Source organism: Euprymna scolopes, chromosome 18 (assembly GCF_053919585.1).
Source record: "Euprymna scolopes isolate OS-2025 chromosome 18, ASM5391958v1, whole genome shotgun sequence".
In the NCBI taxonomy this organism is placed as follows: Eukaryota; Metazoa; Mollusca; class Cephalopoda; order Sepiida; family Sepiolidae; genus Euprymna; species Euprymna scolopes.
In genome coordinates this window covers 97,738,205-97,762,605 of record NC_136499.1, presented here as the reverse complement: position 1 = coordinate 97,762,605, position 24,401 = coordinate 97,738,205, and the positions used below count along the sequence as shown (strand labels likewise).

General features: G+C 35.1%; 1 protein-coding gene across 2 annotated transcripts in view; it reads left to right on the top strand.

Moving 5' to 3' along the window:
* LOC145297702 (retinoblastoma-associated protein-like) overlaps nt 1-24,401 on the top strand; it is a 108,113-nt gene that overhangs the window by 81,958 nt on the left and 1,754 nt on the right. For both annotated transcript variants that reach the window (XM_080143902.1, XM_080143903.1), the window contains exons 24-30: nt 1,171-1,290; nt 1,973-2,028; nt 2,640-2,754; nt 8,531-8,682; nt 9,259-9,325; nt 17,664-17,776; nt 19,706-19,832. In XM_080143902.1, the coding sequence (XP_080000028.1) occupies nt 1,171-1,290; nt 1,973-2,028; nt 2,640-2,754; nt 8,531-8,682; nt 9,259-9,325; nt 17,664-17,776; nt 19,706-19,793 (711 nt within the window). In that variant the 3' untranslated portion in view covers nt 19,794-19,832. The remainder of the gene's footprint in view (nt 1-1,170; nt 1,291-1,972; nt 2,029-2,639; nt 2,755-8,530; nt 8,683-9,258; nt 9,326-17,663; nt 17,777-19,705; nt 19,833-24,401) is intronic.

Here is a 24,401-nt window from a genome sequence, read left to right as displayed (position 1 = left end):
ACATGTCCTCAATCTTCACTGGTAAAGTTTTACTTCCATCCATATGCTTGATAGATTCTTTACTTGGTCGATAACGCTAAATGATCAGTTAATTAGTTTTGTAATGAATTCTGTACATTCAAATAAATTAAACATCTACACATGCCTTATATATATATATACATTGTTAGTTCAATCCCTATGGACCCCAAAATAGCTGGGATGAAGTTTTATTGATTTTTTTTTCCATACTAATGTACTTTGTGTCTGGGAGTGTTCTTGGATAGGTTTTATATTGAAATGCCCCAATAAGTATCGGTAATAAAAAGAAAAAAAAAAAAAATCTGATTAAAGAAGGAACAGTCAGATTTTGACTGAAGTTGTTAACATTATACCCTGGCATAGCCTAACATCATGAATGCATTTGAAAAGTTTTATCGCACAAGCAAAAGAACCCGGTAGTAGTAGCAGTAGGTTCTTTAATAAGACCGGGCCACGTTTGAAATGAATGCTATTGTTTAGAGCATAATTGAACCATGCTAGTTGACTTTTGCATTTTAAATTTTAATTCAAGCTTTTATAAAATCAACAGGTTTTCTACAGTGCAGTATGGACTACAATGTATTGTGGATTAAGTCATTGCGGGGAGGTATGTGAAGCTTCCTTCTGGTGCATCGCAATGGGTCCCTGACTAAAGCATACAATCAATCAGTTTGACAATAAAAGTATTGGAAGTGTGAAACATTCGTTGATCTTCATTCAATCCCGAGCAACATTGTGTTTCCCTGCTAGTATGTGTACATATGTATAAAAATTACCAAAAAACCTAACTTTATATAAAACCAGAAAACTGAATCTGACATTAATTGCTTATCATCAAACTCAGAATTGATTTAAAAAAAAAAAAAAAAAAAAATTGTTTTCAAAAAAATGTTCTATTTGTGTTGAAGTCAGTTAGAGTATAAGATACTCTTGGATTTTGTTGCAGGAGTTATTCACAAGCTGCTTTTGAATTCTGTTGGAGAAATTTCGCTGTGTGATCCCTCTTGTGGCTAGATTCTAAAAATGAATCTTAAAAAACAAATGTCAACACTTGAATGATGATGGCGAAAAAAATCGTAACCTGCTGTATCATATGAAAGATTTCTCTTATCATTTTTATAAAGTAATTTTTTGTTTTTGTCATTTTAGGTGTTCAAAGATATTTTGCTTCAAAATGGAGACAAAGATTCAATCGTTGGCTTTTACAACAAAGTATTTTTGCCAATCATGAAAACCTACCTCCTTCAGTTTAATCCAACGCGACCATCCGTAAGTATCAGCTAAGATTATAATTCTTTGAACATGATTAGGAAAACAATTATTTTATAGTGGTCATCTACAGGGTGGTTTGAAAGTTTTCTTACCCGTACCTGACCTCCTACCTTCTGACAGTAACAAACAAATACAGCAATACAAAACGCATATGGGTTCAGAGTATTACTTTGCCAAGGAGGTTATGTTTCCAGTTTAGTTTATTACTGTTTGTGTGTACAGACTAGCATCCACATCGCTTGACTAATCATCACCAAACATGATCAAAATATCACCCATGATCTAACTTAAAACTAATTTGATTTTGGGATATCTAGAGTAAGTCAGTTTGAGTGATAATATTGACACTTAATTGTAGAGACTCATAACTTGGCTCATATTTTAGCCAATGAAGTCTTGCATCTTATAACCTTGCTTTTGATCTTGACTTTGAAAAACTTGGTCATGGTTGACATGCAATTTATTGTATACTCCTTCTGACAGTTAATATCAATAAAATGAAAAAGAAAATTGCTTTACAAAAAGCATATTTATGCTGAAAGTTCAGCAATTAAAAGTAAATTTGTTTTTTCTAAAAATTGTTTTCGGTTTCCAAATATCTAAAAGTATGTGTGTGTGTATATATATATTATACAAAAACCTTTTTCTTTTTAAATTTTTGTTTCATTTTCTGTTACAGGCCCCTCCATTGTCACCAATTCCAAAATATTGTATTACGTCATCACCTGTTTGCAGGTAAGGCATAATCATTTCATCTCAAAGTGGAATGTTAGGCAACCCCTTTGTCGTCACAGTTGATTTTTTATAATCATTTTGTTCTGAATTAGTCATTTAATCATTTGTCTCACTCGAGATCTGCTTGCTGGCATCATCATTAGTGCGTGTGGACAATTTTGGGAGCGTTACAACTTTACGTCAGCATCTAACAGAATAAAGAGGTGAAAATTTGTAACATTTTTTTTATTTCAGCTTTTTTCTTTTTTTATAAAGATCCTTTCATTAGACGGATTTTGTGTCGGAAAAAAGTGAAATAAAGTGTTATAAATACATATTTAAACTTTGACTAGGTAAAGAATTGTAATAAATTTTATTTTTATTTTATCAACTTATTTTTTATTTTTGGTTTATGAATCTTCAACCATTCTGAATTATGACAGCTTTATTTACTATTCAAATTGTATGAAATATCAAAATATTTGAGTGATGTCAGATATAATCTCTTTCTCCTTTTCTAGGCTAGTAGAATTGGGGTGTTGAATGTGAATTTGGTCCTATTTTTCCTTAATTAAAAAAAAAAAATTTTTTTGCGTTGATGATTAATCTCTTCTGCTATTTCTCTCTTCTAGCGTTGCTGTCAAAAAGAACCTTCATGTTTCTTCAGTTAAAAGCCCCATTTACAAAGCACAAGGCCAACTCACACCAAAAACCATGCAATTATATTGTTTTGGAGAAGGAATTGGGGTAAGTGCTTTATGAATCGACCTCTATTTTAAAAACTGGAAGATTAATTAAACATTTGAAAACTAGATGCATTGTATTTGTAGTGAAAATTCACATTTTTGCACATTTCATATTGCATTCGAAAACGAGATACAGTATTATATTTGTAGTATAAATCTACATTTTTGCATATAGCATTTGCACATTCCATATTAAAAATCAATAGAAAGAGGACAGGCCACAGCTGGTCAGGGGTAAATATAATAAAATAAAAATAAAAACACAATGAATAAATTAAAAAAACAAACTATTGCTGAAACATCATCGTGCAGTCTGTCAGTCTTGACGATGACTAGTCAGGGATTCAGTGCTTTATCCCTCAGTGTTGACATAGTCCTCTTTCTGTGTGAAATGTCCAGTCACAGGCACAGCATATGTAGGTACTGGAGTTGTCGATAGTGTCTCGGCTCTAAGGCTCTCCAATCTTTCTATTTCTTTCTCCCCTTTGTAGAGACTGTTCCGCCAACTGCTCCTTTCTTTGGCTTGTTCCTCCCAACTCTTGGTATTGATGTTCATCACTTTCAGGTGCCGCTTTCTTACATCTTTGTAGCGTATCTTCTGACCTCCTACCTTGCGGGTTCCATTTTCCAGTTCCCCCGTAGATCATCTTTGGGATTCGGTTGTCTTCCATTCTGGCAGTGTGCGTAGTAGCAAGGGTAGCTTCCATGCTGTCTGGGTTTGTTCTCCTGAGAACTTTCACGTTTGATATGTAGTCACTCCATTTGATCTTCATGATCCTTCTTGGGTGTCTCTGTTGGACAGTTTCCAGTCTCCTTATGCGTTTTCTATACAGAATGTAGGTCTCTGCTGAGTGCTGTTGCTGGAACAATTCAACTCAAGAATTATGTTAATTTGTGTTTTTCATAAACCAATCAAATCCATGATATTTCAATTGCAATGTTGTCACCTACAATATTTGTCTTATTATTGGTTAGTGTGGGGTGCTGGGCATTGTCCAGTCATAAAATACGCTTAAATATATTTTAATTCATGCAGATTTCGTATTATTACAGAGCCAATTCTCTATTGACTATTGCACCTAATGATTTCAAGATTAAAAAAAAAATGAATTTGGTGCCATGAGCTAGAATCGAAACCAAAATATTTAGCACCCCAGCCTCGTTGCCGCCCGTTTAAACTATCTAGACATAGATAAGAAAGATTTAAAATTAAATTACTATGAATGAATTTGCAGATGCACAGAAGTAACAGAAATATCAGCAAGTTACAATGAACGTTTTGCGTTTCAATTTGCCAACATATTTCTGTATGAATTATTAACCCATACAAACACAGATTTTACACAGTATAAATTATATTTGGTGTATAATTACTATTTCTTAATTTTAGTGTTATGTGACCAATAGTTTAAGAGTTTATCAGTTAAATATTTACACACACACACACACACACACACACACACACACACACACACACACACACACACATCTACTGTTTTATTTATAAAGATGAATCTACATCAAATGTTTATATATAAAGCTGCAATTACTGTAATAGAAAAATGGCTTTCTGACAACAGGACAACCAAAACTGCAATTAAGATATTTCTTTAAGAAAGGGGGGGGGCGTTTCACAGAACATGGAAAACACAAACATTAAAATCCGTTTTGGTTTTAGTGATTATCAATGTTACAAAAGGAGTATGGAGTTGCAGGTGGCAGAGGGTACGATCGGGTTTCTCTAGGTTTTTGGAGATGACGTCAAAGGAAAGTCAGTCAGATTCTAAATCCAGGTGCCCTGGGAATGATGTCAAAGAAATCAAAATGGAGGATGTAAAAGGCTCGCTGATTAGGTCAGTGGGGCTGACTGACATTTCATGGTGTAATGTTTTGACATTGTTTGTGCCAATAAAATAGAGACAATGGGAAGCAGAGAGCAGCAACCATATTCAGGATAAGCGACACATTTTTCTTCACTGCTAAGTAGCCACACTCCTGCCACGCACCTTCACTGATGTCATACTGAAAATCAAAGGTCTATTTGACTAAACAAAATATTTTAACAAGTTGTGCAGGTTTTATTTTGCTGCCAAGTGTATATATCGAGACAGTGAAAAAAGTTGCTTTTTAAAAATAATATAGACTGAAAAGCAAATTGGATGACCAGCTGCATCGAATATATAACAATCACATGAAAACTGGTTGTATAAAATCGGTTTTGAGTTGCTCTAATGTGAACATGCTTAAAAAAAATGAATACAATGTTTCTAAATTTTTAGATAAGAATTTATAATTTGGATTATTCGAAACTACTGTTCTCATCTCGAGTGTTATTTTCAGAACATTTCGGCTGATGTAACCTGATCTTTTTTCAGGTTATCCCACAAGGGTGGCATGCTCTTGTTCTGTCAGTTGTGATCAGCTAGAAGCCTCAAGTAATTTGCAAGGCCTTATCCATCCATCCAGTGTGGCTGCAGCTGAGATTGAACTCACTACACAAGTTTTTAGTGTAATTCAAATCTTGTCGGTAGCTAAATACTTGATGCTTCGCCAGAACTATCAAGAGTATTTTTTTTTTATCGTGACGCCATCACTAGATGGGGTGCCTACCACGCCTAAGAGTCCCATCTACCCTTGAGAAAGATAGACTGTGCCAGTTTCTCAACATGGTATTTTACTTTGTGGTGCATACAGCACCTTGCCTTTCCAAATGGTCACCCATCAGGTACTGGCCAGGCTCAATGTTGCTTAATTTCAGTGATCTGGTGAAAACCGGTGTGTCAACTTGATTGTGCCATGTTATTATTATTAAGGCCTTTATGATATAACATAAAGTACTAGGTAAAATTCAGTTCTAAGTGATACTTTTCTGGAGGTTGGAGGTTTAATTCTCAGTACAGGGCAATATTAAGAATACAATTGTGAATTACTTAAGACTTTCATTTGGTCATGGCTGATGGAACAAGAGCATGCTACCCCCTGTGGATTAAATAAAGGGTTCCATATGAAATTCTATACAGGTTCCAGAGTTCAACAAGATACACTTGAAAAAGGTCAAAGGTTATATCTGCCGAAATGTAAGAATAGCATTCTAGATGTTAACTCGTCAAAATAATGCAAGACATGAATATTGCTTAAGTACATAATGTATATAATATTGCGTTTCTTTTGTTTATCTATACATTACACTTTGAAAAAGGTCAAATACAACTTTTAAAGGTCAAACTGCTTCAAAAAAAAAAAAAAAGCGAAGTTGGTTTTAAAAAGACCTGGACAAGAATAGGAGTGAGCTTCCTTTAATGTAGCCTTGTTTTTAAATATAATAGTATATGGTTATTGTTTTTGAATATCATTATAATAGTATGTGATTATTGTTGTGATGGTGTGATAAAAAAAACTTTCAGTATGCAACGGTCTTTCACTGAAGAAAGAAGTTACATAAAATGAACTTGAGAAAGAAACGGAGAGAAAAAAAACATGATCTGCCAATTGGTGCTGGACTGAAGGAGTCAATTAAAGATTCTCTTACAATGTGATTTTATTTGTATTGAACTATGTAGCACAATATTGCTTTCAGAATATTTACTAGTATTTGAGTCGGTTCTATATTTAAAATACAATGGACACTATTTTCATAGAAATGTTCAACTCTTATTTGTTGCGTGTTGTTAGTTTTTCTGCCCAAAAGACTTTGTTTTGCACTACCCAGTTTTATCAAAACATTTGTTCGTTAAATGTATTTCTCATTCCTTGGAATTTTCACGAGTCCTGCTAGTAAATAAATATGCGGATTATTTAGACTATTTTGAATTTGGTGATCTGTATAGAATTTAAAACTGAATTTTTATTTCATCCACAGGGGTAGATTATTTTCATTGTCTATCATGGCTCCATGACACAATGTTTAAGGTGTTAATTAACAATCGGTTCTGAATGGCAGTCATCTAAAGGATGAAGGTTCAATCTTAAGGTTTATAACGAGTAAAAACTTCATTTGGATGAATAACGCGTACAGGGGTTGGCAAGGTGAAATGCGAAAGTTTCATTTTAACATTTGTATTAGTTTCATTTTAACTTGCTGACATTTGTATTAGTTTCATTTTAACTTGCTGACATTTGTATTAGTTTCATTTTAACTTGCTGACATTTGTATTAGTTTCATTTTAACTTGCTGACATTTGTATTAGTTTCATTTTAACTTGCTGACATTTGTATTAGTTTCATTTTAACTTGCTGACATTTGTATTAGTTTCATTTTAACTTGCTGACATTTGTATTAGTTTCATTTTAACTTGCTGACATTTGTATTAGTTTCATTTTAACTTGTTGACATTTGTATTAGTTTCATTTTAACTTGCTGACATTTGTATTAGTTTCATTTTAACTTGTTAACATTTGTATTAGTTTCATTTTAACTTGCTGACATTTGTATTAGTTTCATTTTAACTTGCTGACATTTGTATTAGTTTCATTTTAACTTGCTGACATTTGTATTAGTTTCATTTTAACTTGTTGACATTTGTATTAGTTTCATTTTAACTTGTTGACATTTGTATTAGTTTCATTTTAACTTGTTGACATTTGTATTAGTTTCATTTTAACTTGTTGACATTTGTATTAGTTTCATTTTAACTTGTTGACATTTGTATTAGTTTCATTTTAACTTGCTGACATTTGTATTAGTTTCATTTTAACTTGTTGACATTTGTATTAGTTTCATTTTAACTTGTTGACATTTGTATTAGTTTCATTTTAACTTGCTGACATTTGTATTAGTTTCATTTTAACTTGCTGACATTTGTATTAGTTTCATTTTAACTTGCTGACATTTGTATTAGTTTCATTTTAACTTGCTGACATTTGTATTAGTTTCATTTTAACTTGCTGACATTTGTATTAGTTTCATTTTAACTTGTTGACATTTGTATTAGTTTCATTTTAACTTGCTGACATTTGTATTAGTTTCATTTTAACTTGCTGACATTTGTATTAGTTTCATTTTAACTTGTTGACATTTGTATTAGTTTCATTTTAACTTGTTGACATTTGTATTAGTTTCATTTTAACTTGCTGACATTTGTATTAGTTTCATTTTAACTTGCTGACATTTGTATTAGTTTCTTATCCGTCTGCTCGGCCAAATGGTAAGGAACATGACTGGAGTGCTAAATGTTTTTGTTTCAATTCTAGCTAATAGCACCCAAGTCGCTTTTTCTTTTAACTTTTGAATTTTGAAATTTTGTCTAGTAATACTCAATAATGAATTGGTTCTAATATAAAATCTGCATGAATTTCTTTCATATGTTTATCCTTATTTTATGACTGACAAGATCGGGCGCACACTTATAGTGAAAAATAAAATGAATTTGCTATTCGAAGTCCATGAACTCTGAATGACAAGCCAGGAGTAATCTTGGGTAATTTTCAATGACAAACTTGGATTCACCCAAATTAATTTAGTTTTTTTTTTTTTTTATTAAATTCTACTCAATGACTTTCTGTAATTTTTATTGTACACAAATATTTTTTTGACGATAAGTATAGTTTTCCTGTCATTTTATTTTGAACTGTCATATTTTACTTGCATGCCAGTATAAATAAATACAATTTTCCCACTGAAAAAGAGTTCAGAAAAGATACACCTGAAGGTTGGAGGTTATATCGATTGAAGATGAGAATAGTGAAAAAAAAAAATTAATCCTTATCTAAAAAATTTCAAAAGTTATTTTATCTGATTTAAATTTATTTATAAAATTTTCTTCCATTTTATATTTTAGTCTGCAGAAAAACTCCGCAACATTAATGATGTCGTTTCTCGTGCTCGTGCATCCAGTTGTCAAAAACGTCTTTATTTCGACAATTTGGATAATGCTGTTGGGAATGTTGCAAAACGTCTTAAATTTGATGGCCAAGATGGCAGCACATCTCAGTAAGTTTAAAAAAATTTTTTTTGAGTTTTTTTTATTTCAAATGAAGCATATTACCACTGAACAGAGAGCCTGATTTACAGATAAAAGGGAACAATTTGATGGGGAGTTGAACAACAAAATATTTGTTCGCATTGCATTTAAATTTCTGTGTGTTGGTATAAGCAGAAAGGAATTCTAAAAGGTAATCAATTTGAGGAAAGAAGGCATTAAAATCTTTGGTACTTATGCAGAGAAGTTACCGAAATAATGTTATTTAGAAACCTATTCTTAACATGGGGAGTTTTATAATTATTCTGTACTTTCCACTAACAATTAAAGATATGGTAAAACTTGAATTTAACCTGAAAATGCTATTTAAAAAAGTGTGGTACCTTCTATAATTCTGTCTATAATAATAATAAAAAAAAAAAAAAAAAAAAAAAAAAAACCAGAGCAACCAATTGTGTGTGTGCATGTCTGTGTCTGTGCTCCACATTGCAGTTCACTGTTCTAAACTATGACATTAAAAAACTTTTCAATATGTTGAAAGAAAAATTTTGTTGCTCGTTTTATCTATTGATGTTTTGTATTTCCAGACCTGAGAGTACATTCAAATCACCCATGTCTCCTGTACCACGGGGTAGCATCACCCCTGGAAAAGAGGTAATTTTAATATACATGAAATTTTCTCGCTCCTTTCATTTCCATAAATTTCTTTTCTGTATTGATAAGACTTTCATTTTGAATGCTATTCTCATAACGTCTTGGCTAGTATAACCTCTAACGGGCGTATCTTGTTGAACTCTGAAATCTGTGGAATTTCATACAGAACTCTGTAAGTCAGTTGTTCTTAGCATAAATGTTAAAGTACAGTAGAACCGTAAGATACGGTTTTATTAAGTTACCATGTGGAATACAATATATATATATATATATATATATATATTATTCCTTAATTGGAATTTTTTATTTTTGAGATGAGCATTATATGTTAATTTTATTTTATTTCGGACTATTAGTCTCATCTTTATTAGTTGTTTTTTTTTTAATCTTTTTATTGGTTCACAACGTTTCGGCCAACTTCCTCTGGCCTTCGTCAGGTGGTAACCGCAACGGATAGGAACTTCGAATCTCCTAACTGCATTCTCAGCCATCACTGCCATCCGTAGTTGTTGTCGTCTCACCACATTTTTGACCAATTACCTCTGGCACGCTTTGGGTGGGATTGAAACCGCTATCTTCAGACAATGTTCATCTGGAACCGTAGAGATTCAACGTCTCTATCAACTGCGCCACGGGCCCTGAAGGGCAATCAAAAAAAAAAAAAAAAAAAAACTAATAAAGATGAGACTAATAGTCTGAAATAAAATAAAATTAACGTGGAATACAATGTTCTTCCGAACCGTGGTTACGGTATTTGCCCCGCCTTACGGTGTTATTTATAATGTTATTTGATTATATACATGTGTATTATATACTGTACTGTATTTTGTTACTAATTTTTAATGCCATATTCCGGGGTTCTATTGTATTACTGGTTATATGCTGGTTCCCACTTGGTAGGCTGAGTTGAGGAACCGGTTATTGAAAAGATTGCGTGTTCGATTACTAGGAGAATAGGAGGTCATCGTTTGTAGAACATAATGAAAAAAAACAATCAATAATAAGGGCACGTGTTATGAGTATATTTTAGGACATTGAAATAAAGCTACGGTATAGCTGGAAATGTCTTAATTATTAAATCATTTCTCTCTGATAGGTTCATAAGAGTAGTGGTTGATGGGCAGAAATCAGAAGCTCTTAGTATTAATGCTGGAGTCCTCCAGGGGTCCAACTCTCTTTCTGATCTATATTAATGATCTTCCAAATCACATCCTTACATCATTCGTAGACATCTATGCTGATGACACTACTATATATGGTAGCACATCTAAGACCGTAAACGATGAAGTTCTCTCTGATTCTCTCTCCTCTGATCTTGAGCAAGTGGTACAATAGGGAAAGAGGTGGCTTGTTACTTTTAATGCATCTAAAACCAAGCTTTTATTTTTACATCAACGCTCTGATCCCCATCTGGCATCAATTGAAATGAATGGCTCTCGTCTTGGGGAGGCCTCATGTTTTGACAAGCTTCTGGGTTTGACCTTTACTCCTGATCTTAAATGGAACACATACATTAAATCCGTTGCCAAGGCCACTGGAAAAATGGTCGGATCCTTCTGTCGATCCAGTAGATATCTCACTGCTGATGCAATTCTCTATCTATATAAGAACCAAGTACGTCCAAGAATGGAGTACTGTTGCCATATCTGGACAGGAGCTGCTAGAAAGGACTTATCCTGCCTTGATAGAGTTCAAAATAGACTTTGTAGCCTCGTCGGAGATGTCCTTTTCTCTTCCCTGCAACCTCTTTCTCACAGAAGAGATGTTGCGAGTTTGTCTCTGCTTTATCATTATTTTCATGGCAGGTGCTCGGCTGAGCTCCATTCTATGGTTCCCCCCCTCGCTAAACTTTCACAAGAAACACTCATCTAGCAGAAAACACTATCACTAGTTTCCCCCACTCTTTATCTGTGCCTAAACCTAAGCGTAGATTCCATGAGCAAAGCTTCTTTCTTAGAACTGCACGCCTATGGAATTGTCTTCCGTTTTTCTGCTTTCCAGCTGACTACAATATGGTTTTCTTCAAGTCTAACGTAAACAAGTTTTTGATGACCCGTTCCATTTAAGTTAACAAATTTACCGAATTTCCATTATTAATGGTTACTATATTGTCCAATTTCTACTGTACACTCTTTAACCCTTATCCTCGAGTGACCTCTTGGCCTTGATAAGTGGTGATGCCCATGTAAAAAAAGAAAAAAAAACTTGCTGAAACAGGATCATAAATTTACATTAATTTGTCCATTAAATCCAAAGTAGCTGAGCAGCGGTTTGGTTCCCACCAGTTCTGGCAAATAGCAAATAGGATCCTGAACAGAAGCGTGCATTCTATCCCAACCATTATCAGTGGACCAGAGGTCATCTCGTCAGCATCCGACAAGGCCAAACTATTTGCCAAGAACTTTGCAGCAAATTCTACCCTATGCGACGAAGGCCATCAACTCCCCGTATTTCCTCCTACAACACGCTAGATAACATACTAATATCTGTGCATGAGGTCGCCAAGCTAATCAAGAACCTTGATTCCAGTAAAGCAACTGGCCCTGACAGTATTCCAATTATAGTGTTAAAAAAGCTACAACCATACTTACCAAACTGTTTAAGCGTTGCCTTAAGAAGTACTTTCCAACACGCTGGAAAACCTCATCTGTATGCCCTGTATTTAAGAATTCAGGTGATAAGTCATCTCCCTCTCAGTACAGACCAGTAAATCTCCTGTGTGTCATGAGTAAGTTGCTGGAATCAATATTAAATAGAGAAGTAGTCAACCACCTCAGCAGAAATAACCTTCTTAGTGACATGCAATATGGTTTCCATTCTGCTAGATCTACAGCAGACGTGCTATCAGTTATCTCATAGAATTAGCAAATCTCTCGACAAAGGCTTCATTTCTAGGGCAATTGCTCTTGACATATCAAAGGCCTTCGATAAGGTATGGCATAAGGGCCTACTTCACAAGATTTCCATCTATGGTATAACTGGAAATGTTTTCTCAATCATTAAATCATTTCTCTCTGATAGGCTCATAAGAGTAGTGGTTGATGGGCAGAAATCAGAGGCCCACAGTATTAATGCTGGAGTCCCTCGGAGTCCATCCTGGGCCCAACTCTCTTCTTGATCTACATCAATGATCTCCCAAAACACATACTAAAATCATTCGTTGACATCTATGCTGATGACACGACTATCTGTAGCAACACATCAAAGGCCGTTAGTGACAATGTTCTCTCTGATTCTCTCTCCTCAGATCTTGAGCGCGTGATACAGTGGGGGAAGAGGTGGCTGGTTACCTTTAATGTATCTAAGACCAAGCTCCTATCATTACATCATAACCGCTCTGATCCCCATCTGGCATCGATTGAAATGAATGGCTCTCGTCTCGGGGAAGCCCCATGTTTTGATAAGCTTCTGGGTTTGACCTTTACTCCTGATCTGAAATAGAACACATACATCAAGTCGGTGGCCAAGGTTGCTGGAAAATGATGGGATCCTTCTACCGCTCCGGAAGATATCTCACTAATGATGCAATTCTCTATCTATATAAGAACCAAGTACGTCCAAAGATGGAGTACTGCTGCCACATCTGGGCAGGAGCTGCTGAAAACAGCCTATCCTGCCTTGACAGAGTACAAAATAGACTTCGTGGCTTGGTGGGGATGCCCTTTTTCTTCCCTGCAACCCCTCTCCCACAGAAGAAACGTTGTGAGCCTGTCTCTGTTTTATCGTTATTTCCATGGCAAGTGCTCGTCTGAGCTCATTCTCTGGTTCCTCCCCCCCCCTCGCCAATCTTTCATGAAAAACACCCGATTAGCTGAAACCACTGTCAATAATTTTCCCCACTCTTTATTCGTGCCTAAATCAACACGTTGATTCTATGAACAAAGCTTCTTTCTTAGAACTGCACGCCTGTGGAACTCTCTGCCGCTTACCTGCCCCCCCCCCGACTTCAAGTCCAACACAAACAATTCCTGATGAACTGCCCCCTTAAGTAATGACACTTTATCAAATCTCCAATACTAACTATTACTATGATACTATCTCATTGATTATTGTGCACACAATAACCCTTATCCCCGAGTGGCTTCTGGGCCTTGATAAGTGGTGACCTTCATGTAAAAAAAAAAAAAATGTACAAGGAATATTTATTTTCATAGGTTACGAACGTTACAGTGTTTGTGTGTTTATGAACTAGCATGCATGTAGATAAACATTCATTGCGTCAATGTATAAGAGTTTGTTGAAGCATACGTTGGAAGTTCATTGTGTGTGAGTTTGTTGTACGAGTTTCATTCTTACCTTGAGAAAGGTAAACGCCCTGTCGAGGCGTGCATGTAATTTGCATGCCACTCACATTGAAAAATAGAGAAATGGAAAAGGAGAACACCACCTAGTGGGCAAAACTAAGATTACCGCAAGGGCAGTAACCAGTGCGTTATTAAAGTGTGTGTGTGTGTGTGCAGTTTGAAATAACATGTTAGATTTAAAAGGGCAACGTTTTGGCTAGTGTAATCTCTGATCTTATTCTTGTCTGGATCCCCAGCCATGTGGGGATCAAAGGCAATGGCAGGGCAGATACAGCTGCAAAAAGATCTCACCTTCCAATTGACAATTTTAAGATTCCACATACTGATCTTAGACCCCAGATAAAAGTATACATACAGGAAAAATGGCAACTGCGGTGGAGTTAGCAAGAGGGCAGCAAATTATACTCAATCAAACCTGAACTTAAGAAACGATGTCCGGACATCAAGAGATCACGCCGAGAAAATGTGATACTGACTCGGCTGCGCATAGGACACATCAATTTTACTCATTCTTATATACTAAATGGAGAATCGGCGCCAGAGTGCATCCCATGCCAGGAGACACTCACAGTAAAACATATCCTAGTTGGTGATGACCTCGCCCCAACTAGAAAATTATATTATACAGAAAGCAATATGGAGGACCTTTTTGAAAAGGTCAACTCAACAAATATTCTAGCATACCTAAGGAAAGTAAATTTATATAAGAAAATTTAAGGAAATTTAAAGTCACCCAAATATACACATCCATGTATAAATACATTTAATTTCTTAGTTCAATTTTATAAAAAAAGGGAGGAAAGGCTGAAAAAGCCCCCCCCCCCAATAAAAAAATAGTAAAAAAAAAAAAAAAGACTCCGGCATTAAATGACCACATAGGTTGATATGCCGTAAAAACCAATCAATCAATCAATCAACCCAGTATTCTTAGGTCAATTAAAAAATATTTTTGTGTTTTATTATTTTCATTAAAAAGTTTCCATTTTGCCATTTAATAACTAAGTTGTTTATATATCATCGTTGCTTTCTAGTTTTCTAAATCAAGGGTTTAAGTCAAATTAGTTATCTGCATTTGAAAAAATACTTGCTCCTACTAGATGGTTGCAAAGAATTATTTAAGAGTGGTAAAAGGGGAGATAATCTTAATCTTGGATTAGATTAACTTTCTGGCTATTTTTCATTTCACAAACTAATAATTAAAAAATCTAAATAAACACAAGTTTTTGTTCTTTTTAGCGCACCAATATTATCGTTAAAACAGCTCACTATTATTTAAATCAGTAATACACGGTTCATTCATTTAAGTGGTGCCTGGTACAGGCATTCACAGCTAGTACTCTCCATCTCTCTCCCTTTATTGTTGCTCATCATTTAGAACCCTCTTCATGCTATTTCTCAAAGTAATGTATTTTCTAGCGGAGGGGAAGAGGCGGCTTGTTTTTCCTTTGAGAGTAGTGCTGTCTCACCACCCTATACAGTGCTTAGTATTCCTAAATGGTCACCCATCTGGTACTGGCCAGGCTCATCATTGCTTAACCGGTGATCTGGCAAGAACTGGTGTGTCAATGTGATTATGTAATATACACTATAGTCTTTTAGAATACTTTATATATATATATATATATATATATCACCATCAACAAGGGTTTTATCACTCCATGATGAACCCCTCCCTGGACTTTAACCATCTAACTCTGTCCCAAGCTATTCACTGCCATGTGGGATCCATGTGCTGTATCAGGTCGTCCCTCCATCTCGTTCTTGGTCTTCCCTTTGATCTCTTATGCTCACGAGGTGTCCATTTTATATATATATATATATATATATATATATATATATATATATATATATATATAGTGTGTGTGTGGAGAGCAAAGGCCCAAACATCTATTTGTATAACTATTTTTGTTAAACAGTTTGTAATAAATTGTTTAGGGTCATTCATTTCTAATTTTGTCTTCTGATTATGAAATAATTTTGTCAATTTTAACAGCATAAATCAAATCATAAAAAAATAGGATAAATTATTAAAATATGTTCATTCATTTTCAAGGGAGGTAATTCAGGTGAAAACTTAGTTTTGAAAATTACAATGAATTTATATCAAAGATATATAAGGTAAGTTATGTTTTTAAAGATATTTAGAGCTAGATTAATAGCCTCTGGGCAGTGGATTGTTTTTTTTCCTTGTATGTAAATAAAATTTTGAAAAAAATTTTGCTGGCTTCAATATATCAATACTGGATATCATGTAGGCATATATATATATATATATATATCTACCTGGGATGCACTATCACCTCAGATGCAAAGCTCGACAAGGAAATCGATAACCGACTAGCCAAGGCGAACAGTTCTTTTGGCAGACTATACAACAGTCTGGTGGAATAAACACCTGAGGAAGGACACAAAAATCTGTCTACAGAGCCGTAGTACTGCCAACCCTTCTTTACGGCTCTGAGACATGGGTAACCTACTGCCATCACATACAACTCCTCGAGCGTTTCCATCAGTGCTGTCTCCGCACCATCCTCAATATACTTTGGTATGACTACGTCACCAATGTTGAGGTCATCCAGCGGGCGAGGACCACCAGCATCGAGGCTATGCTGCTAAAGTCACAACTGCACTGGGCGGGGCACGTCTCCAGAATGGAGGAACCGACTGCCCAAGATAACTCTTTACGGCGAACTATCCACCGGCTCCCGTGATAGAGGAGCTCCGAAGAAACGTTACAAGAACTCTCTGAAGAAGTCACTTGAAACCTGCCACATTGACCAACGCTAGTGGTCTACTCTTGCTGCAGACCGTGTCACCTGGCGACGCACAGTCCACCAGGCCGTCACCTCCTTTGAATTCTCTTGCATAGAGATCCTGCGCGAAAGGCGCTACAAGAGGAAGATTCGGGAAGTCTCAGCAACCGCACCTGATGGAACTTTTGAATGCAGCCGCTGTGGCCGAGCCTGCTTGTCTCGCATCAGGCTCATCAGCCACCAACGTGCCTACAGATGACGTGGACAACCACCTTCAAAGAATCTTCGTTCGTGAAGTAAAGCCATTGAGATATATATATTACAACAAAAAAATGAGAACTTGAAAAGTAATATGGTTAAGCTTAAACATGGAAAAGTAAAGGACTAGTTGTTAAAACTGGAAAAAGGGACAAAATATTCTAGTAAAAATAATTTATAACTTCAAATATTGCAGCAATATTTGAAATTATAAATTTATATTTTTGTACTAGAATATCTTGTCCTTTTTTCCAGTTTTAACAAATAGTCCTTTACTTTTCCATGTTTAAGCTGAACCATATTACTTTTCATGCTCGTATTTTTCTATTGTAATCATGATTTTTCCAGCCTTCCAGTAAATTCACTTATTCTTTAATTTCAGTTTTATTTTTTTGCCCCCATAAACACACATGTAATAACAATGTGCAGCACTCGTTTGCTCTCAATAAAATCCCCCCAATTATCTCCCTTTCATGCTTTGTTTCACTTGTTACTTCTCTTTTCGCGACAGCAGTGAATTAGTAGAAACATTAGTCACTGAAGTGACATGATTGCTCTAGAAACCAGTCATAAAAAGTGTCACTCACCTCCTTACATTTTTTTTATGATTTCGAACACCAGAAAATTCAAACTTTTGTTTTACTGAACAAAAAATGTAAAAAATTGTTTTTCACAATATAGCTGAGGTGATCTAAACTAATAATTGTTTGAAATTTGGTTGAAAAATGAGTGAGCGGTGAAGCTTTTAAGCAGTTCTAAATGACTTAAACTGCCACTTAAAACCATATATTCAAATATGGTAGTGTTTGAATGATGTGTGGGTAAAACATCGAGAAAGAAAATCTTTGCTGATCTGTTCTGTGAATCATTAAAAATGCCTGAAAATATTGTGAGGTATTGCTGGTGCTTGCTGAATTTATAATTTTTATTTTGGTCTGAAACTGATTTAATCACATGACGATAGTTTTCTGAATATAATTTCTGCTTTTATTTTATTGTATTAAAACCTTTTATTTCTAACAGACTCCAGAAAAGAAAGAATCTCCGTCAGCTGTCCAACGCCTTCTTATTTCTCCAAACACAAAACGAACGCAACGCCATCTCAGGTTTGACGACAACCAAGGAAGTTCAGAAAAGTGAGTCATTTTTATCTTTATACTCCTACTGAATGCAGTCCTGGATATGACCTTAAACTATATCCAATGGTAAGGCCCCAACTTGCGGACTTTGAGGAGTGTGAGTCACCCTTTAATTGCTATTGCTCCCAGGTCCACTCTGACCTAGAGTGGTATTACCTGTTAGGTTCCCAACTATAGGTTAAATAGAAACTAACTTGAAAAAAAAAAAACCCAAATAGATTCTATTAAAAAATGTTTCTTCAAAACCATTAAATAACCTGAAATTTGGTATTAAATAACCTGAAAAAGGTTGAGATGCCATAAAACAAACAACCAACCAAACTACTGATTGCAGTACTCCTTCCATGGGAGGTCATTGATATTGCCACTCTTCTGCATATTTATAAATGTTGAGCAATTTGTCGCACCAACAAAAATTAAAAGCCAACAAAAACAGTAGTCTAATATACTGTTATGTGGATGTGAACAATGTCCGAAGGTTAGCTAATTTGCATATTGCTTTACAAAAGGGCATTTCATTAATTAGATTTTTGATTTTCATTTTAAAGGTTAGTATCGAGATGGAAAGAAAGTGAAAACAAATAGGAATTTGATGATTGCTTTCATTTTACTATCGTTCATCGTCCTAATTATATTTTCTGTATTATGGATGAATGCTTGGCACTTTTGGTGGTGATAGTTTTAGATTCTAAATTAACACTCTTCCTCATCATTTTGGTTGAATTTTTTTTGTTTAATTTACTTCTGGGAGTTGCAATTTTAGATGACTCAAGTTGGTAAGTGCATGCCAGCATCATTTGTTGTGGTAGACACTGGAGTTAAACTTTTTTTTTTTTTTTTTTCACCTTTTCCTTTGCGTTATAGGTTTGAGCCTGGGTACTGCAGTTAATTTTTTTGCGCTTGCACAGGTACTTTTTTTTTTTTTTTTAAGAGGCTCCATTGCTCAATATCCTTACCATAAAACCTCACCACCCCTGGGAAACGCCAGGTATCTCCTGCTAGTTACTTAATAAATGTCAGTGGCATTTACGATTCTTTACATGGATTACATTGGATAACAAATGTCTTAATATCTTAATATGTCTGTGCAAAATTAAAATGTCATATTCGTTTTCAGCATACCCAAAACCTAGAAAGGTCATTTTAAAGGCTAGTGTCGAGGTGAAAAAAAAATAAAAACAAAATATCATAGAAACTTACATGTACCCTTTGATGAACCGATTCTGTTTCAAAAAACTTAAACGTACCCCTTTGTTAGTTTCTATAATTCGATTGCATATTTCTTCCATGTTACATTTAGTGTTATTCTTTTTATTTTTTATTTTTTTATTTTTTTTACAAGAGTCACTAATTATCAAGGCCTGAAGGCCACTTAAGAATAAGGGTTAATGTGTGTATGGTGATCAGACAAATGTAATGATCGTTAATAAAAAAAAAATGGGTAGACATTGACTATTTGTTTACATTAGACTAGAAGGCTTGACCTTGATAAGTGGTGATGCCTATGTAAAAAAACAAAAAAAAAAACAGTTTGGTGGGGGGGGGCACTATAGATTGAAACTCTGATGAGCAGAGTCAGGCTCGCATTTCTTCTGGGGAAAAAGGTTGCAGGGAGGAGAAAAGGGGCATCCTCTTCTAGGTTCCGGAGCCAGTTTGAAAAGTTGACAAGATGAGTTTAGATCATATTGCACATTTTTCTGAACTTGGTGTTGAGAAGAGCAGAATGAGGAAGAAGGGAAAGAAAACATCTAGTCGCTGCATGTTTTTAGTTAATTAATTTCGTTCAGCAGCCCCTAAAAAACAAAAAACATGAGTAATTATTGTTTAAATTCATGTAGTAGTGATCGCAAGGGGAGATAACTTGTTTATTTGTTTGCTTTATTTAAATAAATCCAAATGGCAAATTCTGTTTATTTCTGTTTGTAGTGAAACGGGTGTTGTATCTGGCATTAGTCCATCACCAGCAATGGATACTCTGCCGAACAACAGAAAAGAGAACAAAATGGACAAGTGATTCAAGACGTCTCAAATTGGAACAAAACTTGCTCAAACTGTAAGTAGCAAAGTATTTCAACCTAACTCTTCAGTTATATTCCATTCTATACTGAGCAGTTGTCTGTCCATTTAAAAAAAATTTTGTTTTTCATCATACTTCAGTTGAAGTTCTCTGAAATCAAAGGGCTCTTTTTATTTCTATATATTTTCTGGTGCTGTCTTTTGGCTTCCTGAGACAAAATGCACCCACATTGAATTTCTGTTTTTGTTTGCTATCCTCTTTTGTAAAACTTAAATATGTTCTGCAAAAACAAAAACGGCCTTCTCCCCCCCCCCCCCCAACACTTTTTTATTTTATTTTATTTTATCATTCCACCCCTACTTCCCTACTGGTTTCCTAACTTAAAAATACCAACCAAAATAATAAAAACAACCAAACTAAAATCCATAAATAAATATTTAAAGAAACAAACAACTGGAGATAAAGTTTTTCCAATCGATCAGATTCTACTAGACCCTGTCGGCAGCACATCAGAATATGCCGACTGCCCCTCCTGCAGAGAGTAGAAGTCCCTCAATGGGGCTACCTGTTGGCCGTAGGTAGTGACCCGTAATACCATCAGGATGGGATCCTGGTGGTTGAGAGACTTGGAGGTCAGGTTTTAGTACCCCCACTTCCCAACACACCACTTTGGCCCTTATTAGGCTAGACGGGCGGTTGGAAGGCCCGATCTGATCAATTGGTCACGTCAAGCCCCACCATATATTGCCCACTCCATAAACCTATCATAAACACAATATGCCTATCCCTTCGCCATAAATAACATCTACTTCCTAATATATGGTGGAAAGCGGTGGCTAAGGGTCAATCGACGAAGTGAAATATCTATGACAATGCTGAAAACCCTTTTAATTACTACGTATCCCATAGTAATATCAAAGGAAAACAGGTGCTCCTGAAAGATTTCACGTAAATCGAGTATATCATCTTTGTATCCTTGAGCCTGGGCAAATGGGTTTCCTCCAAGGCACTTCCCATATAGGGCTCTGAGGTGGGTGGGGAGCAAAAATAATGAAAAAGAAGGATCTTATTTGATTATGGCTTTTATTACCCCCCCCCCCCCCCCAAAAAAAAAAAGAAGCTTTTCAGATGTTTCTGACATTTCAAGTTCAGAGGATGAACAGAAATGCTCAAAGAAAACTCAATATTTTTAGTAATGGAAACACTTGAAAAAAAAATGAAACAAATAAAATTTCATTTTTTTACAATGGAAAAAATTTTCTCTCAAAAAAATAAAACACAAAATGATAAAACAACTACAAAATAACACCATACTTATCTAATTGAAACAAAAAACACAAGTTAAAGAAATTCTCAAATGGCAAACCTTTAACAATATCAATTAAAACTTATCCCCACCCTTACCTAAACTCCTCAAAAGGAGTCATTAGATGCAGTGAACTAGTAAATTGCTTGACTGAGGAAATTTTATCTAACCTTTCATCCAAAAGTGTTACAGAAGAAAAAAGTAAAACGAAATGGAGAAACTATATCGACAAATACATATATACTCTCCTTTGACTCCACAAATCCCCCAAGTGAGATTAAAATTGGATACCTGAAAGTAAACGTTGAAAAATACATCCCGAATCATCTAAGGTGCTACAATTGTCAACAATTTGGACATCACCAATCCAAATGCACCAAATCACCAATATGTATAAGATGTGGTGAAAACTCAAAGCATAGTGACTGCAAAAAAGACCCCAAATGCTCAAACTGTAGTGAAAACCATTCAGCTGACTTCAAAGGATGCAAAACATGGCTAAAAGAAATAACAATAAAGTACACAAAAAATATAACCTTCCTGGAAGCCAGGAAAATTATGAACGCAAGATACTCGGATATAACCAAGAATGCTAAAATAAACACAGATAAAAGTTGTCAAAGCTATACAAAAAATCCTCCAGAAATAAAAACTGAAGAACTATCTCAATTGATATAAGAGATGAAAGACCTAATGAAAGAAATTAAAACACTAATCCTTAACTCTGGAAATAATCAGTCTACAAAAGAGTACAACAAAAAAAACAGAACCAAAAAACTCAAATTAAATCAAAGAAAAAGAAAAAAACTCACCAAATGAAAACAACTCTTATAAACAAACCAAATGAAACACCATCATCACCCAAAACTAAAGAAATAACAATTAACAAACCAAGATCTAGATCCCAATCAACCTCAAGAGGAGGAAACAAAATAGGAACACTGGAGGAGATGAAAGTAGAAGACAAAACACCCCCAGACAAATAAAATGACAGTTTGAGTTTTTTTATTGTGGTCTGTCATTCAATAGAACTGCCGAGGACTTAAGGCAAACATAAACGACTTGCTACTGTTAATATCTAAACTATGACCTGCTATCATTTGCCTCCAGGAAACATTCCTAAAGACACATGATAACATCACTATAAAAAACTACACCCAATACAACTTAATACACAATACTAGACAGAGGGCCTCCGGAGGTGTATCGATTCTAGTTAGAAACGACATCCCTCAGAGTGAAATAACTCTAGACACCACATTACAAATAATTGCTGTGAAAACCACTTTTCATAAAACCATCAACATTTGCTCCATGTATATCCCACCACATGACCCCATAAATGAAGCCGAAGTCAACAAAATAATAGAACAACTTCCTAAACCATACATCCTACTAGGAGACTTCAACAGCCACATCATATGGGGAAGTAATAAAACAGATGTAAAAGGTAAAAAACTAGAAAATATCATCAACAATAACAATCTATCCCTCATGAACCAAATCTCCAATATATACCTCCACCCTGCCTCAGGTACGTACTCAGCCATTGATTTGTCGCTATGCAACCAAGCCACATTACTGGACTACCCCCCCCCCCCTCAGTTTTTTTTTTTCCATAGTAGGTAAAGCATTAGAATATTCCAGCTACCTCCCTGCAGAGAGTAAAAGTCTCTCAATGGAACCACCTGTGGGCCGTGCGTGGCGAGCCATGATACTTTGAGACAGGATCCTGGTGATTAGTCAGAGTATGACCCAAGCACAAAGAGGACATGACCCTAACACCTCGCTTTGGCCCTTACTTAAACTAGACGAGATGTCAGAGGCCTGATCTGATCAATCGGCTGGTCACGTCAAGCCCATCATATACAACCCACTCCAAACCCAATAATTTACCCTCCCCTTATCCAGTAATTTTTATTCCCCCGAATATGATGGCAAGCGATGACTGAGGGTCAATCAATTGGGAAGATTAGAACTCCATGTCCTCATCTGGACATCTGTATTTTTGAGCTACATCGTGAACAGAAAGTGCTTGACAAATACTCCCTGAAAGAGTATATCTTCCACGTATCCCCGTCATAAGCGAATGGGTTTCGCCTTGTCATGTCCTAATTTTGGACTTCGGGGTGGGTAGGGAGTGTGGTGGATGAGAACAAATCAAATTATTTATGTAGAAAAAATACACCACAATCCAGCCCCTCAAAAATACCCTTAAGAGGAACCATTCAGATAATTCTGACCTCTCTCTTTCAGAGGATGAAAAAAAAAAAAAAAAAAAAAAAAAAAATCTGGAGCAAGGAAAACCACATCACGCGTACATGAAAGAAACTACCTGCCAAAGAGATATAGATAGATGTAAATTTAAAAAAAAAATTTTTTTTCATGGATAAAAATAAAAAAAATCATCCAATGGAATTCTCGTGGAATAAAATTAAACTATAATAAACTTATACTTATTTCACACTTCAACCTAGTTTACAAGACACTTTCCTACAAAACAATAGCAATCTCAAAACACCAAACTTAACAATATAACTACACTATCCACTACAATTAACAGAACAATAAATACAAACATTCGAAAGAATTTGCCCAAGTACTTATCACAATAGCTAAAAAATGCATCCCTAAAAATTCCTCTCCTAACAAAAAAAAACACCCTAGTTCAATCCAGAACTCAAAGCAGCAATCAGATAAAGAAAGGCAACTTTTAAGAACATTTAAAAATCAACAAACAACCAATCATCTCATAGAATACAAACATCAGAGCTAAAACTCAAAACAATTAAAGAAGCCAAAAGAAACTGCTGGCAACAATTTAACAAAATCCACACCCCAAAACTATTTGGAAAATGATCAGGAAAATATTCAGAAAACATAATCTAAACCCAATTGAACACCTCTTCATAAAAATCAAGAAAATAACAACAAAAAAGACATTGCTGAAACCTTTGCCAAAAACTCATCATCAAAACATTACAATAAACAATTTTAAATACAATAGAAAGATAAAAAAAAAACGCAAAATAAACTTTAACTTCAAAAACGAAGAGCCTTATAATAAGAGCTTCTCGCTCAATGGACTAGAAATCACCATAGAAAAATCTCACAATCAGAGATCAGATGAAGTGCACTAGAATTTCCTTAAACAAATCCTGCCTGAATCAAAACTTCTAAAAATTTACATCATATGGAAAACCAAAAATTTCCTAAGTTTTTGGAAACAAGCAACAATAATACTAATACACAAAATAGGAAAAGATACATCAAACCCAGAAAACTAAAGAATAAGCTGG